We start from the raw sequence: 18,633 nt of genomic DNA, 5'->3' as shown, positions 1-18,633 counted from the left end.
CAATTGCACAAATATTCATAACAACGTAATACTTGGAATAATCTCATTTTTATGTCGGGAAATTGCCAGCAATAAAGAATGAGTTCATATTATGGATGGAGAGATGAAAGTCTAAAATAATAACAATATTTTTATTATGATAATTGCATTAAAAATCATAAATAATATTTTTATGGAGCAATAAATAAATTTGACCTTCATGTCGAGTATTATTTTACTTAGTAATATTCATATTTAATTTTTTTGTTCAATGTAAATTTATATACACTTATTCAGATTCTTTAATTCAGAAGTATATTAATAAATAATACCTTTCAAAAGTCCTAAATTTTATTCAACTCAAATGTTTACTATTTTTTATCAATTTCTTTTATTTAATGACAAATTAAAAGACTGAATGAATGTCGTGTCAAAATATTTCAGAACAAATTATTTTCGCTAGAGATCTCAAATTAAATTAGACTAATTGTAATTTTAACATATTGATTGTATAATGAAATAATAAAATCACATAATTAAAATTTTGCCATTACAAACTATTACGAAATATTCACCAGTGGATTCTATTAAAGTGCTTCATATGTAATAAATGTTATGTGATACTAAAATAAATGATATTTAAATAATTCAAATTTCAAAAATGAACATTTTGAATGGTTTGATAGAATTTCCAATTACAGACGATTCAGTTACGATTGATGACATGTCATGCTTTAGTAGACGAACTGAATACCAGGATGAAGAGTGGTTTAAAAAATGTCAAAGTGCTCATATAAGATATTAATGTCAATTAGCATCAATGAATAGGAAGATCAAAGCTGTTACTAAACAAGGCTTCTATTGAATTGATTTGAAATATAATTCCCGCTTGCAGGATTATGCATGTAAATTCGTGACAAATGAATGGCAAATTAAATTTGAAGTTAATATACAGTCGATGTTGCACTAAAAAATGCTGGAAATTAAATTTCATAAGACCAGAACAACTTGATGGATTTTTAAATTTATGTAAAGATTATATAATAAATAATTTTAATAAATTAAATGAATATTTAATTTTGTTTAAATGCCATTTTCTATATTTATTTTACTCTTAACTGAAAGATTTGAACTTATTCTAAAGCTAATTTAGAGTGAATACAAAGCTTTTAATAAAATACATTAATTCCCAAATGAATAATGATCAAAAGTCTGGAAATATTACCGTCATCAACCATTTATTCTTATCAATACATAAAGAGTATGATTAAATAATTTCCAATAATCATGTTTTTTTTTTTAGCACACATCCATGCAATTGTTTCTGTTTGAAGTATTGAAAAAGCTATTCATAAACGTGTATTAAAAAAAAAAAAAAAACAACATATTGCATACGTTACGATGACTCCGCATGAAAATAGGGGAAATGGCTTGAATCAGGAAACAGCAATGGTTCACATATGAACATCATACAATGAAAGAGAGCGAACGTTTTAATTTTATGCCGAGTCATTTGATTCTCATTCACGTTCTCTCGACTTTATTTCACCTACTTCATTTTTTTTCTCCCCAACTCAAACGAGTCAGCTATTCCGTAAATTGTGCTGATGTAAATCCAGACAATTTCACTCTGACATAAGTAACATTTTTTAGTATTTTTAATATCGATGAAGCCTTTTTTTTATTTTTATTCAATACTTCTTTGACACTTCCTTCATGAATAATAAATTCAACTGTCGTAATAATTGGAAATAAAAAGAAATAATTAAATACTTCTGTTGGCATGTAAATGAACGACAAAGAGTGTTTTAAAATCAATTAATTATAAATGATGAATAGAAGGAGCCTGGTTAGTTAAATGATATGAATGCTTAGGTATAAATTCTATAACTGTATCTAAAATGCAAGCACCTTGTTTATTTATTTGAATGCATTTCCGATGCTTAGTGTTATGCGATAAACACGATGCACACGACACGTGACTTAACCTCAAATATAGTGGCGCCACTGAGAGCACATTTTTTGGGGCTTAAAGTAACTGAGAAAATTACGGATTCTCACAATAAAAAATCACGCGTTACTATTCAAAGCGTGAATTCATCTTGATGGAACTGAGTGAGAGAGAAACAGGTTTTAGGTGCTCAACAAGCATGCTTGAAAGTGGTCTCGCGACTCCTAGAAGTACGTGCGTCCGGCGTAGGCGGTGAACGAAATTCAATGTCGGCACTGGAACGCACATGGAATACTTTAAGAGATGAGACTGTCACATTTGTGTCCTTTCTTTTTTTATTAGTGAAGAAAACAATTGTTATATAAATAAGACTATCAAAAAATGGTTTAATGTTGGCATTGATGGGCTCACAGTTGGCAATCCTTTTTTTTAATTGATCTGAAAGATCACATTTCTATAAGAGAAAAAAAAGATTCTTTTACCACATGGTTTAGGAGAAATAATTACTGGAAGTGATACAAAAATACACGAGCTCTTATAACTATCTTTATTTAATTTTACCGGAAGTTAATGATTTAAAAATGATATACACACGCTAAGTAGAAACTTTTTTAATATATTTTAGAAAAATAAAAAAAAATCATTGCTATTTTAATTACCAATATGTGGATGACAAACTACCTGAAGAATTTTTAAAACGAAAAAAAAAAAAATCAGAAAAATAAATATGACATAAGATACTTCTAAATTACATGCGATTAAATGCAAAATTAGAAACTCGAGCCGAGATTTTCTTTCTCTCTGGGAATATCAGAAGCCAAAAAGGATCAGTGCCAAAAGTATTATTCCACATACTATGATTACTTTAAATCACCCTTAGTTTTTAATAACAGAAAAAATGATAAACATATGTTAACTCTAGTAAACCCGATATTAAATTTTTATAATCATCTAAATGTATCAGAAGTAATTATCTGGATTATTTAATAACAAATATTTTTCTATTTTTATTCCACCAAGAGATAAATCAATGGCAAAAAGAATATTACATCTGTTAGATAAAATAAATTATAAAGTTGGGAAAATGAGCGATAATGGAATGAAACGTGGCAGTCACGTAGCTTTAAAAGAAAAATAAAATTAAAAAAAAAATGTAACGTCCGAGATGGTAGAGAGAAGATTTCTTATGAGCTTTTATACACAGGCTCTTTTCTAGATCTAATTAATGCTGACATGTTAATGAAGATATTCGTGAAGTTTACCGGATATTGCTGTAGTTTGTAAATTACACAAGTGTATACAATTAACTAAATGCTCACTATTTCAGCTCTGCCAAAATGTGTTTAACTACATTAACTTTATACACTTGCTTCTTTTCCGCTCACCCCTTTTACTTTTATCCCCCGATAAATTTATACTACGCTTGAGCCAAGAATTCTCTGCAATGCGCCTATGTTTACTTTTGGCTCGACGTCACTATTTAATTAACTCGTCGATACATATGTATCTTATTCTTTCGCATCCAATCCCACTTGTATTCTATGACCGAATCCACCATTTCTCTTGCCAAGTTTACAAATCTATTTCATAGTTTAACATTTATTTTTTCTACCTACTTGTCTGGTCTTTGTTTTCATTTTTTTCTACAACAAGTTTTCAGTATTCTCTAGAGCTTTAGTTACCGATTGTCGAATCGGAGCAATTTTCAAGTGGAAACACTGGGGATAACGAGAATAAAAATGTGTCATCTAAAGGTCAGTCTAGTCAACAACTGTTTGGCACCGTGTGTTCGATCTTCTACATGTGAATGGTGATTGGTACATACATATAAGCGCCTGCTTGGATTAATCACAAGCATATGCTGCTGGTAGTAAGCGAAAAGCCGATTTTCAACATGAAATAACTATTCTCTGTGGTCGAAGGACATACTGTCAAGCTGTTTATCACACTTGCTTCTACCAATATCATATGGTTTTCCTTCCTTTGATATGAGAATTATAAATACACACTCTCACAAATGGAATACTTAATGAACTACATTGGTTGAAGAGATTTGTATTTTAAGAATTAATAAATTATTTTTCAACAGTAGTAAATTTCTTCTATCAGTGTAGGGATAAAGATTAAAACCTATTATTATTCTTGTTCTTAAAAATAATTATCCGTTACTTGATATTCAAATTTTTCTACTCTTATTTCATTCATTTCTTTTACTAGAAGAATATTGAATTTACGTATTGAAAAAATTAGCATGAATGAACGCGAAACAAAACGACATTCTTAATTCTAGACTAGCATTGTGAAGCGACATTTCATGCAAAACAGTCACGAACGGATTAAAAGCTACCGGAATAAAATGGTTGCTAAGATTACCTACCCTCCAAGCAGAGCACGGATTCAAACGAAAAGCAAAACGAAATTGCCAAGTACTTCTCATAACTTAGAGAACCTTTACTTCTAACTTGTGAAAATGATCGTTAATCTCCCAAGCATTCCTTCTCTCATAACTTTTCCCTGCTTATCCTTCATTTCCCCCAAATTTTCATCAAATCGAGTTTTCTGTCTTCACAAAACAACAGCCATTACCGTGGCTGACATTTAAATGAATAAAAATTCATCAACTTCCAAACAAATGACATTTAAATTTTACGAATATAAATTAATACCCACAAAAGGATCAGATGCGTTTATATGTTGGGTTGACGAATATGTAAAATTAACATGACCACGTGAGAGTAAACATACTGGGTACATCTGTATGAACTGAACACGAGTGATGAATGCTCACTTGACATTAACATGTAGTAATAATTAATGTACTAAATTATTTTGTCAACTAAAAGATCAATCGTTTATCATTTCTACATTAAATATTTTTTGGCAAGCATAATAATAAAATTTATACCAAAGTATTTTAGGGATAAAAAGTATTGAAAAGTGAAGAAATAATGTGAAAAGAACAATAATGTGTCAAGATTACAGAAAATCATGAATTTTCTTTTAGACGCACCCGGAAGGATACACTAGACTTGCCCAACAGGATCTCAAAATGAACTTTGACGTAACTAGAGCAAAATAAAACTCTTGAAGCACTTTCGTGCCAAAAGATCGTTGGTTTGGAGCTTTGAACATAAAGTAGAACAAGAGTTTTGTAAGCTTAAGAATAAAGAAAAGAACATTGACTATCGGGATACATCGTTGTTGCTTTGAACATACTTAGTAGTGTATCAGAAAAAAATGCAATCAACTTTTATCAATGACAAATACTTTACCTTTTAATTATTCACCATCTGAATTCTTTGTACAACATTATTATTAACTTCCCACTAATAAATGATTATAATGAGGTCGATTTTGGAAATTCTTATATTGTTTATAACAATTTAAATTTGTTATAAACAAAAAAAATTAAACGATGAAAAAATTACGGATTCCAATGAATGGAAAATTCGTCATCAGAACACAAAGTAAGCCCGGATTCTTTTTTTTTTTTTTTTAATTTTAAAATTTAGAAAAAAAATTTAAACTTTACACTTGTAATTAATTTTTTAAATATTTTATATAACAAACATTAACAAAAAAAAAAAAAAAAAGATCAAAAAATACTTTACTTCACATAGAATCTACTAGATAATAATTACCAAAGTTCCAGACTTTATTTTAATATCTGAATATCAGGTTTGCTGTTGGATTTAAAAAAAATAATAACGATAAGCACATCATAAATTTGAGTTAATTAAAATTTTCGAGAAAGGGGATAAAGATATAAAATAAAAAAAACAGTAATCAAGTTATATAAACAGTATGCTTTATTTCAGTGTACTCTTTTTTTTTATACTGGCTGAGAGAAGAGTCTAAACATGAAATAAGTAAAAAAACACGAACGTCGAACCGCAATGAATAATTCCACCAACAAGACAGTCTCGCTTGCTCCCGAAACACTTGCAGCTTAGTGTGCCGAAAACCTCGCTCGCATTTGCAAATAATTTCTTATACATATATTTTATATAAATACTACGGGGCCAAGATCGAAGTCGCGATGAATTCGCTCATGGTCCATTTACACATCAATCATTTTATCTTAAATTATTCTTTTCTATTTATTATTTTTGTTTATTCCATAATTTAATTAATTATTTTTTTTTTTTTTTTGCATCACTTACATTTACAATAATTTGATCAGTGCGACGGCAAACATCACTAATGATTTCGCAAAAAAATTTTCCCATCTTTTCAGCATGTATTACTCTTTCCTGTCTCTTTGACTTTGCAATAAGTGCCCTTGTTAACTGTTTATTTAATGATGATTATACTTGCAAAGTGGTGGACACAGACCCAAACACAAGAGAAAGAAAGGTAATGTGTTTTATCGGTGCATACTACAATTTGCTTGGGTCATTGTAATTATTTAACGCACCAAATATGGCAAAACATTCGCCATATTAAATCGAGGTCAACGTTGAAAAAGGAGAAAAAGAAAAATTCAAGTATAAATGTAAAGATCCCAAAGACAAGAGACGCCCGGTTGTTACGAAACATTGGGCACCTTTAGCACAACCAGTAGACGTTGCAAATCAGATTCAATATCATTTTAATTTACAACCAAGAGCTGTGAGAAAAAATAAACATCATTTCTCAGTTAAATCAATTCGCTTCGGGAGTTGGTAATATTTTCTCTCTTTCTCCTATTGCACCGTTGTGTTTTACATTACACTATACAGACTATCACAATCACTTATCGCAATTACAAAACAAAAGAAAACTACAATATGTCTAAAAATAAAAATAGAAACAATCTAGTTTTCATTTGTAAAATACATTTCACATAGTCCAATCATCATCAGCTTTCTTATTACACATTGTGTGGGTCGTTTTACTTGAGAAAAGGTGAGGAAAAAAAATATGCGAACGATCAGTGTCGCTATCCGACACTTATTAGCGTAGCATAGGAAAACGGCCACGTTGAGAGTGCGAGCAATCAAGTGGAGAAAGAGTCGCCAGGATTTTATTTAGCGTATAGACACGGCCAAGTATAATCTCGCCTGGGGCCGCCGTCAACGGAGGCCCAAGTGATTAATCATTGAGTGTGCCTTGAGCACAAATAAAACGAACAAACGAAAGAACTTCCCCTTCCGTTTACGCCTATCGGCATTTAGCGAAAGAGAAGAGAAAAATAAAAGGGAAAGATTCACCCTCTGATGGCTTTCATTTTACTTCTCTTTTGCACTGTCTTCCTGCGTAATCGCTTTCTGTTTTTTTCTTTCATTTTGATTCTTAAAGTTCTGTAAAAACATTCTTAACGACTGTCCAATTTCAGCAAAAACCAAAGACATTCAGAGAGAGTTCTTAGTATTTATTTATATTTTTTCCTTAGATTTATTATATCTCATATTTTTGCTTCAAATAAAGAAACGAAGACGCATGAAGATTGTATAAATGCAAAAAAACGAGCGGCGAATCGTAATGAAATTCTTGATCAGTGCAAGTATTCATAGTACCTTCGAACAAAGCTAATATTTATATTTACACACATATACGATCTAAATTAAAACTTACAGAGTGTTCATTCATGTCAATAGTCTAAAACATCAATCTCCCACGATTATTTATCGCGGGTTATCGACAAAGCGACGACGAGATCGCACAGCGAATTATTAAGTCGAGCTTAGTCACAAAAAATTTAATTAACACAGTCTGTAGATTAACAAATAATTTTTATATTCTCCATTTATCACTCAATTATTTTTTATCTCACATCGAAAAATGTCATTTTCGAACTTAAAATATATTTATATACATCAACACGGTAATTCAAATAATTACACATAGAGGAAAAAAAAAGTATATAATTAAAGATGAATGAGAAAGGTTTGAAAGCCGAAGAGGGACTTGAGTACGAATCGATTTCATCTCGCAATAACTCGTATATGTGTCTCGATATATCTTTAACAGTTGCGGTTAATCGAAATGCCAGAAACGTTCGACAGATGGTCATACTGACAGTTAAAAAAAAGAAATTTCAAAATGATGAAATAAAAAGAAAAAGTATCACGATCAATCGATTGTAATTAGGTGAAGTAAGATAAGTGTAACTGAACACCAAGTTGATCGTAAAAGATCGCGTTCGATAGTATCAATCAATCGACAAATGTAGATACGAATCCAAGAATAATAGATATCAAGAAGACATGCAATAGCTGCCTGTCGTACAAATTGACAGACAAGATATCTGATTTTCTTTCATACTGTTTACAAATGAATGTATTCACATGAAAAGAGTTTGTGACAATAAAGATAATTTAAAATTTTTTCATCCAATATTATATTAATAAATATTTCATATCAATTTTATATGTATTAATAATAGCTGTTGATAAATGAATGAAAATAATTGAAAATAAAGTATGTGTATAATAAATAAAGGAAAGTAAATGAATAAACTAAAGGGTTGATAATGTCACATTCGAGCTATAATATTAAAATGCAACGGTGCAAATAATCACGTGGGCGAATTATAACAGTTTACCGACCCACGTCGATATGCCGGTGCCATTATTCAGGTTTTGAAGATAGGATAAAGGTCATCGGCATTGATGTTCTCCAAGCGTCAAGGGTTTCATGCCAGACTGAATAATAAAAGCCCGAAAATAATAATATTTATGCTCGAATACACTAGATAATAATATGTAAAATGTTATCCGATCAAGTAGTCGAAAGTTTTTGGCATTTTAATTTGTTTTTATTTACAAGAGATATATATATGGGTGTATATTGATTCGCAAGCGTTGAATGTTTTTTTTTATTTGACGTCGGTGGGATATTCAGAAAAATTGAATAGTCTTTTTTGTTCATCATCCGCCCAATAAAATAGAGAGATATGTGGGAAAGTGGAGCAGAAAGAAGAATGAAAGAAAGTTGTGGAGGATCATGAAGGGCAATTAGTGTGCAACGCTTGATGCGCTTGGGGCGGAAATGAGTTGCTACCATGAGTATTAAACGCGAAGCGGATATGGGGGCTCCCGGTTTTACAAGAGATTATCGATGAAGACAGCGCGTCATTTGAGAATTCATCTCATATCACGACGACATTTCATTTACCTTTAAGCATAAGTGCGACTTCGTCGTCGATTAATTGCTACGTTATACTAACGATCACACAAACTACATATCCGATACGTTAATTAAACGCCGGGTGTGGTGGACAAATGCTTTGATGACAACAACGATGAAGATGACGAAGAAATAAGGTGGCATCATGCATCTCATCTCATCATCTTCACTCTGATCAATTTTATCACGCAAATGACTAACACAGGATTTTAATATCTATAGACAATCTCACTTCCAGCGTTTCATTAATCCTTAGACATGACAGAGAAAAAATAAGAATAAAGGAACTCAAATTCCAGGAGCTAAAGTAACCAGAATTGTTACTCTTGTTCGTCAATTCCAACACGTACTTACTACGTGTACCGTTAGAAATAATTTTTATTTTTTTTAAAGTAGATTATCTATTGATTTAGTATCCATGCTTTTTGATTGACGAATTGTGAAACAATTTCTTGGTTGCAGTCTTGAACAAACTACCGCGTTTCTAACTCGAGGTAGCATCGAGCCTGAATCATTACAATTAAATATTTCGGTTATATTACCGACACGAGTCGACTTTCGCACATACACGTGTGAGAGTCCACCTGTTTTTATTTTCATTGCTGCTCAGACTTAACTTTCCTACTCCACGCTTCGACGGTTTTCCAATTTATATCTTCACCCCGATATCGATCTCGCTTTCATCACTCTCAATCTCTCTTTCACTCGTTCGTTCCTCCTTCCTACGTCATCTTTTCATTCATTCTTAATACACTTACACACATCACATACAGTTTAATTAAGTCTTTGACTGTTCACTCTTCAGCTTGCAGCAATGTACGAAAGTCCTGCTGCAATTTTGACTCGTGATAACTCCAAATGTCACTGTAGTCCTCGTTGTCATCAATAAATGGTGATTTATCTTCTTCCGGCTGAACTGCACTCGGTGAAGATGAAAAGAATTTAATCTCTAAATCACGATGACCATTGTGTGATGTTACAATTTCTGTAGAAACTTCAAGACTTTGACTACTGGATGCTGGATTAGCTAGAGCTGATAAACCAGATGCATTGATACCAAGTGATACGTATGAGGGACTGCCAGGCCATGAGCTTCGGCCTCTACCTATCTCTGTAGGTTGACCACGGTCACCAATTACTCCCACGTCTCGACTTGGTGTACTGATTTGCTCGCTAAAGTAACTTGATGGATCACTCCAGCTACGTCTTAGTAGAACACCACCGGTAGATTCAAGCCGTTCGTGACGTGTTGAACCAACTGGAATCTGATGGTGGTGATGATGATGATGGTGATGATGATGACCTCGTAAAGGATCGTCAACATCATAATATTCACCGTGTTCTTGGCATCCAAGAGTTGATCGTGATAGAAATAATGGTATTTGAGAAATCTGAACAAAATCATTGCCAGTACTAGTCGATGGTGGTGTTAAAAATGGCGAATAACCATCTTGATCAACATCCCAAATTAAACCAGAAGGATTACAATAACGACACTGACAAGAACCAGGATCATCGATAATATCCACTTTCTCACAGGTATCATAATTGTGAATGTAACGAGGCCCATTTTCATTGTGAATAGCTCGATTGATGGCATTGTTAACCGGATGACGATGGTGGTGATTACGATATCCCTTGGTAAGACCTGTCGTGCGAACCAGCACAGGTACTATATTCCGGTTGTCGTCGAGCACTTTCACTTGCGCGTGTCTATGCGCGTACCTCTGCCTCGTGTCTACAATCTCTTGCATTGGTGCTTGAGTTCTGCCGTAACTTTCCCTACAAACTGGTGGCCTCCGTTGAGCACGGTGAGCTGGTGGTTCGTACCTTGTTTCATAGCAAATCGGCACATATGGCTTTAGTGAAACGACACTCGACTGATCCGCTAGTCCAGAATTAGTCGTGACCGGTTGATCTTCTGGTTTTGAATTTTCCGGTGCAATAACATTAGTAGGCTTTCGATCCTTCTTTCTACGTTTTCTTGGTTTTATTATTCTTGGTAAACTATTTTCACAATTGTTGGAGCTTTCATCACTTGTAATGCTAAGTGAATCAATGTTTGCTATGCTGGTGCCTGAAGAGCTATCCAACTTGGCATTTTGACAGTCATTTTTCTGATTGATTTGTTGTTGTTGCGGCTGTGGTTGTTGTTGTTGCTGCTGATGCTGTTGTGGCTGACATTTTCTTGAAACTTCAGCTATTGTTTTCTGATTTCTGACAGGTGCACAACGTCCAATGGACATTGTATTATTGTTTACGTTACAAAAATTGTTAACATTAGCACTAGCAATGATGTTGGAATTAGAAATCTTTCCACGACTGTGATAGCGGCCGGCTAGAATAAGAGGAGCACCCTGAGTATGAATGGCTAAACGCGATAGGGGACTCCGACTCTGCAGGTGTGAGGAAACCTGCTGGTGAGTCTGCTGATGCTGCGACTCGACCGGCGAGTGCTGCTGTTGACAAGGCGATGGAGAGGATCGTTGATTATTTCTTCGTGGACTAGACGTCATGGAGATTAAAGGAGCACCTGTCCAAGTTCCATACTGACGTTGATCATTTCCCGTAGAATAATTATTTTGAGTATAACAATGTGAATTGTTACGCTGACTTGATTGTAACTCTTTTTTCACAATAGTTTTCTGTATATTATTGGGCCTCACTGTTGATGATATTAAACAACTACCAATATATCTCTCCACCTCCAGGCCGCCCTGAGAGGCACGGCTCATTTTACAATTTAAAACGATCACCAGAACATTAAAATATATTGAGGTAACCTGAATAATATCTCTACCTCAATTTTAACACTTGATACATCATTTCACCTCACAATCAAAAAACCTCTTTCAAATAATTCCACAAAAGTAATTGATTTAATCAAAAACATTCATCCCATATCGTGTGAAATCGTATCAATGATTGGTTTGTTGCGAAAAAAGTTGATAAATGTGAATGCGTCGGAACCGGGTCAACAAGAAAATCACGGAAATGCACAACTAAAATGGACTAAGTAGCTGTCCACCTTTCATAACCGCGGTCCGAGCGACACTAAAGTTCCTTTGCTCGCGCGCATCGACGCCGCCGTCGCTCAGCACTCTGCGACGTCGAGAACCCCACCACGATACTTTACCACCACCTCTTCATCTTCTCTGTCTGTCGCTCGTGCGCGTATTTTCCTCTTCCATAGACATCGCGCCGACATCCCCACCATTTTAGCTGATATCACATCGTCCTTTTCTCTTCATGAACTAAACTACGGAACCGCGAAACTTTGCCACGTCCGGTTCATACGATCAACGCGTTGTTCCTTCCGGTAAACGGCACAATTTTCCTCTGATTCTAAAACGATGCAAAACCCGCATCTAAATGAAATTGATATATACATCACAAGTTTATATTAATATGTCGCTTTGATAAAACTGTTAATTAAGATTAAGGTAATCAGATAAATTGTAAGAGAAAGGAACGAGTAAAGAGAAAGCGAGGAAAAAAGGAGGCTAGAGATCCAGGAGATATCTCGGATGATTGTGGCACCCCCGCATCTAGGTCATCGTCTCCTCAAAAGTGGGTCACGAGTCGTCGATCGCCGCTGGCGTACTTTGTACTTTACTTGCTGCCATGTCTCGACTCACAGTCGTCAGACTCCTCTTTACAATTATTCACTTGATAGTAAGACGTCTAAGCGTTCACTAAACTATTACTCGGCTTAATTTTCAAGTCACAAAATTAACTCTCACGGTTCAACACTCTAACATACATCAAGATGCTCGCGAGAATTAACACCTTAAGAATACTCCGGTAAATGTCAGCAACTCATTCTTTAGGTATAATACACTAGTACTTAAATCATCAATTAGATCATTGCGAAGATACATAATAGAAAATTTTCGACATTGATCAAGACTGATCTGATTAATTTGGAGTGATTGAGGTTTAGTCATTGAAGCAAATAATTATTTATCAAGCCGCGATGTTATACCGTTGAGACGAACTGAGAGAATAGCTTCCCTACACTCTGCACCATTCCAATGCATTATCTGCCCGTAATCTCTTGGTGTAATCCGAATTAGGTTGTACGGTACGCGTACATCCTCCCTTACGATAACACCACATAAATTGAAATTGCTGATAATACAGGATTCATTGCGTGAACACTATTATTGCCAAATAATGTTTGATTCTAAGTCATTCGAATATGTATACATAAACTGAGAAAATTATTTAGTAAATTTTACTATAAAAATTAACTCCAACCTATTTCTTTGCAAACAATTTATCTTAACATATCAATTTATTGTCATTGAAATAAATATTTAATAAATACCTACGTAATTGATAAAATAAAGAAATATTATTATCTTAATTCTCCTTTATTTTTTTTAATTCATACAAATTATATATAGTTTACCTTTTTTTTTTTAATTATTACTGAGAAAATGATACTTTTTGTTAGATTATGAAAGTAACTTTAAACTACTTAACCATTTAAAATAAATTTATATTCAATAATTCTTCGATACAATCTTCGACTTTCTTTTTAACTTCATGTCATCATTACAAGATAAATTGCAAACTATTTTTTTCACTGATTAGAGAATTGCAATTTATTTACAATTTTAAATGAGCAAAAAAAGATAAGAAAGAACTAAATAAGCAAGTGAAACTAGTAGTCGAAAGCGTAACTAAAAGAGTAACAGACGACGTAAAAAGAAAAGGAAATGTTTCATATATAAGTGATGGAACTGGTACTCATCAGAACAATGACATTCGTTACAGTCGTAAAATACCGTAATATTTTCAGAAAAATAATAGAAAAAGAAAATAGATGTAGTATTTGAGATGTCTATTCACAAAGAAAAACAGAAAGTTTACACTAGCGATACTGATTATTAGAATGTAGTTTTCTTCTAGGAAGATGTACATTAGGATGATTGGTAGTTGGTTTATAGGTGGAAATACTTCAATGGGAATATAATTGCATCAGCTTAGAAAATAAATAGGCAAAGTCAATATATTTTGAGATAAATAATATTTTCATATCATTATAGTCATTCTCCTAGACTTATTTTCGAAACTCTATTGATACTCTTATCAATGTAGAACGCGAGATTGAAAATTTTTAAGACTTACTGTCAACTAAATTCAAGCTTTAATCCAACTTTATAGATAACTCTAAGACTCCAACGATTTTCAGTTAATACTACTTTTTCGATGGATATCGTCACAAAATTAAATTCATTTTCAATCGTATGCCATCGAATTTCATCTAGTTATCAATGAAAAAGCCTTGCCAAATGCTACGAAAATTCTGTGCCAGACATCAGAATTTCAATGATTCCAAATTCAAAATAAATTGCATGTTTATTCTATTTAATTTACGTGATATTTTTTTTAGACTTATTCAACATTTCATCAAGTAGAATATTTAGCCAACTAATTGATGACAAATTAATCAGAGAAAAAAGGCTCAATTCGCTTGGCAAAGTCTAACAAAGGCGAGAACCTTACCTTAGGATAAGAAGGTTTATCTGAAGAACATGGTCCTACTGATCGTAAATTACACTTGACAATAGATAAATAGCCAAAGTTCACGATCCCAAAGTTACAACAACCACTCCAATTTCCAGTAGACAATTCCAATATCGGTTTCGGATGAAGCATAACCCGGTCAAGCTCTCTAGAGGTTTAATGTAAAACCAATTACCACAAAAAAATACTCTACTGTATTTTTTTTATGTGCATTTTACTGAAAGTTTGATATTTTCTATATCTAAACTTACATTCGTGCACATACTGAAATTTTTCTATACTGCAATGTAATTTCTTGACATACAGATGAATGCACTACAAATATTGAAATCTTGATTTTTATTTCATTTCTAGGAAAATTCAATTCGATACAGTGATTTTATTTTTATTATTTGAATAAAACTTTTTATAAGAACTGAAATTTATTTTTGATCAAAATGTCATCATATGTAGCGTCATTTTAAATATATACAGGATGTCCAATAGATATTTTTATACACATTTATTTTTTATAATTAATAATCATAACTTAAAAAAAAAGACTACTCTCTTCCACACGTTTTTATAGGACACTCTGTAAAAAAGTCCAATTTTATAAATTTTCTAAAAAAAAAATGATTTCGATGACTCAATTAAATTGATCTTTTGTCCCAAGTAAATGAAATAATTGATGATATTTTAAACCGTATAAAATAATCGACTGTGATAATTATTGTTCACTAAAAGCGAAATAAATTTTTTATCACAACTCCAAGTCATAAACGTTTATCATTTATTATCGATGAACATTTAGGTCGGAATTAAAATGTCATAAAAATAGGCAATTCAACAATATACATTATTTTGTCTCACAGAGTGAAACTAATTTATTTAATTGCTTTTTTACTTGTCAATCCCTGGGGATTTTCTACGGATGTGACTGGAACAAAGTCGTGAAACCTGCGGCTGTAAAATCAGTCGTCCGCGCGAACAAGTCAAGCGACAAGAACGCGAAAAGAAGAGAGAGAGAGAAAACAAATCGCCAGAAGGTGAAATATAGACAGAGGGGAAATCGAACTAAGAGTGAAATGGCATTGTTCGACCATAAAGTTTACGGAAGTCACGCGGGGCGCAATATCCGAGTGGCTCTGGCAAAATTGCGATACGAGTTGGATACAGAGAGCTGAGCAAAAGAAAAAAGAATCAAGAAAGAAACAACTCAAGTCCATAGGAGGTTTGTGCTGCTCTGTGGGGGCTCGAGATGGCTAACACGAAATTGCATTGAGCCTTATGAGCTATGAGTGAGACAGAAAATATAGAAAGAGAGTTGCAGTTCAACGGGCGGTAGATGACATTCCCACGAGTTACTCTGTACACGTCCGATGCGCACTACGAACATGCAATCATACAAATTAATCAATTCTAACCAATCATCACTAAACTTTTACTCACTTTATTTTATTTACAAGCCTAGCAAACTTTTATTACTGTGATCAAACGAAACTTAAAGATAAATATAAAATAACAATGAATCACGCTTTCTACTTTTCAAAAAGTACTTGGAAATTCAATTATTATCATTACTTGATGTCATGAAATAATTAACTTGGCTCGTGATAGGAAAAATAACATCTTTCTACCGAGTATACATTTTCACATTTTACTCTCAAAATAAAAATAAATATTTAATCTTATCTGCTAATGTTATCAACAAGACAAATTGGTTAAAATTAGCACGATGTTCACATATTTTTTCTATAAGATAATAAAATGGTTCTTTTTAGTACATATCTTATCAGTAAATACCCTAGTTTATTTTATGCATCAATATAAAAGAGCTAAAATCATGAAAAAATGATTAGATTACAGAAAAAAAAACATATTTTATAAAATTATTTTTTTTTCAGTAAATTTTTCACTTATTTTTTGGAAAAAAAAATATCTTCATGCCATGAGATATTTTTATCTCGTGATATAATAAACCGTAAAAATGGATAAAAAAGTATTATAGTCTGAATAACTACCAAAATTATTATGCACTAATAATTTACAATAGATAGAAAGTGGAACAAAATTAAATTCAAGAGTTACTGAATAAGTGCAATTTTATGTATGTTTTTATTATTACTATCAAAAGTGACCAAATATACATCAATAATAGGTATTGTAATGATTATTCATACTTAAATAAGCCTTCATAATATTTATTGTGCAAATACTTCTTTGCATAATTATTAGAGCAAGAAAATACCCTATAAAATCATTTATAGATAATAAATATGTAAAGACTTATTGTACCGAGAAACAGCTTTTCATAGTATTGTAATGTTAGAAAGCAAGAGCTTGATTGTCGAGGTCGTTGAATATCCACTCGACAGAAGAGGAGAAATACGAGTTGGTCTCAACTCGGCGTTACCATCACAACTCATCTGCTAGTGCAAAAGCTGCCTAAGTGGGTCAGAATAGCCAGTAAAATGCTCTCTGACCAGACTTTAGTTGTAGATACAACTGCATATTGAATTTCAACGTTAGACCATGTATAGAGAAAATATATTCAACAACAAATACTGATCAACTCCAATGAAATAACTACATTCATGTCAAAGATGATAAACATTATCTAAATGGAATATTAATTCAACTATTTTCAATTGTCAATATTATTCTTCAAGAAAAATACATAGACATTAGACATCAATTTATTTATAACAAAATTTTATTTATATCTATCAAATATAATCATAATAATGATCATTTAATCAATTATATCCATTTTTAATTGTTCTTAAAACGTAAAGACACGATGAAATTAAAAATTAAAAAAATCGACCTCATTACAATTATTTCAAAGTGGGAAGTTGAAATAAAAATAGTTGAGATAAGTAATACAATATATTTTTTTTTTCTTTTAAACACTTTGACTCGATTTTTGACGTCTGAAAGAAAGCAATTATTAATCAGAGAAGCCTGCAAGTCTTGTGAGTGACTAAAAAGCTCAGAAGCAGAAAAACAGAAGTCGATGCAATTTTATTTTTCTGTTGAAAAGAAAAGAATGACATGCCTGCAGGGCTCTTAGAGCACTCTTGGGACTTGGATGCATTCAAGAAATTTTAATTATAAAGACGTCGATTAATTCAGACGGAAGATAGAAGAAGAGATGAAACAAGCGTAGAATTGTGGTATTCACCTCCCACATCTTCTTGTCTTTTCCCCTTTCCACCTCCCGTACGTATTTCCCCAGAGTAACCGCATGCTGAGTCTTCAACTTTTCGTATATCTGGCAGGCACATACAGGCAATACACTTGCTGTTCTCTTTCATATTCTTTTCTCTCTTAGTTTTGCGGATGTCGCTGGCTAATTCTGTTCACTACGATACACTAGAGCAGACCCCCGAAGAAACGGAAAATAAATAACGCCATTGCAAGCAATAAATAACAGTAGATTAAGCAATTTCATTAAACCGTCGAGTGTGAAAAAGAGAGAAAAACAAATCCAAGTTAGAGCTAGAGTCCAGTAAAAGTTTCACGTTTATAAGCAACCACTAGCAAAATTCACAAGCACATCCTGGATAGCTATAAGAGCCAGTAGTTAATAGCCCATCTCTATCACCTATATCCGTGCATTCTCTTTCTCCTTCTCTTATTTATCCCTCCATCTCTCTCTCTCTCTTCTCTACTGTTGTTTATCTGTTCATTTCGCGCGTGTTAATGGAAATTCGTTAGTGTGCGTTTTAATATCAGTCGCAGTAAAGCTTCGACTGTATCCTACTGCACCATAAGTCCTAGAAACTACGCAGGCTTAGCAGAAAGAGAGACAAATACTTGGAAAAAAAACGATAAAGATTTAAATTATTTAGCTGCAATGTGGCCGAGTGTGGGCGCAAAAAAGATTGTGAATTAAATGATCCTTTTATTGTGATTATTTTTCAAAAAATATTCATCCACACTGATAAAAGAGATTTGTGATCGTAAAGGAGGCTTCTTAAAGGTTAAGAAATATTTCGTAATAGTTAGAAAATCATATCTTGGTCCAAAATGGCTAGGTGGCGTTACTGAACGCCGATTTATTAGCTTTTAAA

At 32.8% G+C, this 18,633-nt stretch overlaps 1 protein-coding gene across 1 annotated transcript; it reads right to left on the bottom strand.

Annotated features, from left to right (window-relative positions):
• Positions 1-9,767: 9,767 nt before the first annotated feature.
• LOC118069178 (uncharacterized) lies at positions 9,768-12,322 on the bottom strand. The gene has a single exon (XM_035087110.1). It carries the CDS (start codon positions 11,773-11,775, stop codon positions 9,835-9,837), a length of 1,941 nt encoding a protein of 646 aa, XP_034943001.1. The 5' UTR covers positions 11,776-12,322; the 3' UTR covers positions 9,768-9,834.
• Positions 12,323-18,633: the final 6,311 nt, after the last annotated feature.

The sequence above is a fragment of the Chelonus insularis genome, unplaced genomic scaffold (genome assembly GCF_013357705.1).
Source record: "Chelonus insularis isolate UGA/USDA-ARS -01 unplaced genomic scaffold, ASM1335770v1 contig_406_pilon, whole genome shotgun sequence".
Classification (NCBI taxonomy): Eukaryota; Metazoa; Arthropoda; class Insecta; order Hymenoptera; family Braconidae; genus Chelonus; species Chelonus insularis.
This window is presented reverse-complemented; position numbering and strand designations above follow the sequence as displayed.

Excerpts from the sequence above, each read along its gene's own strand:
- LOC118069178 (XM_035087110.1), bottom strand. The coding sequence starts at position 11,775 with ATGAGCCGTGCCTCTCAGGGCGGCCTGGAGGTGGAGAGATATATTGGT.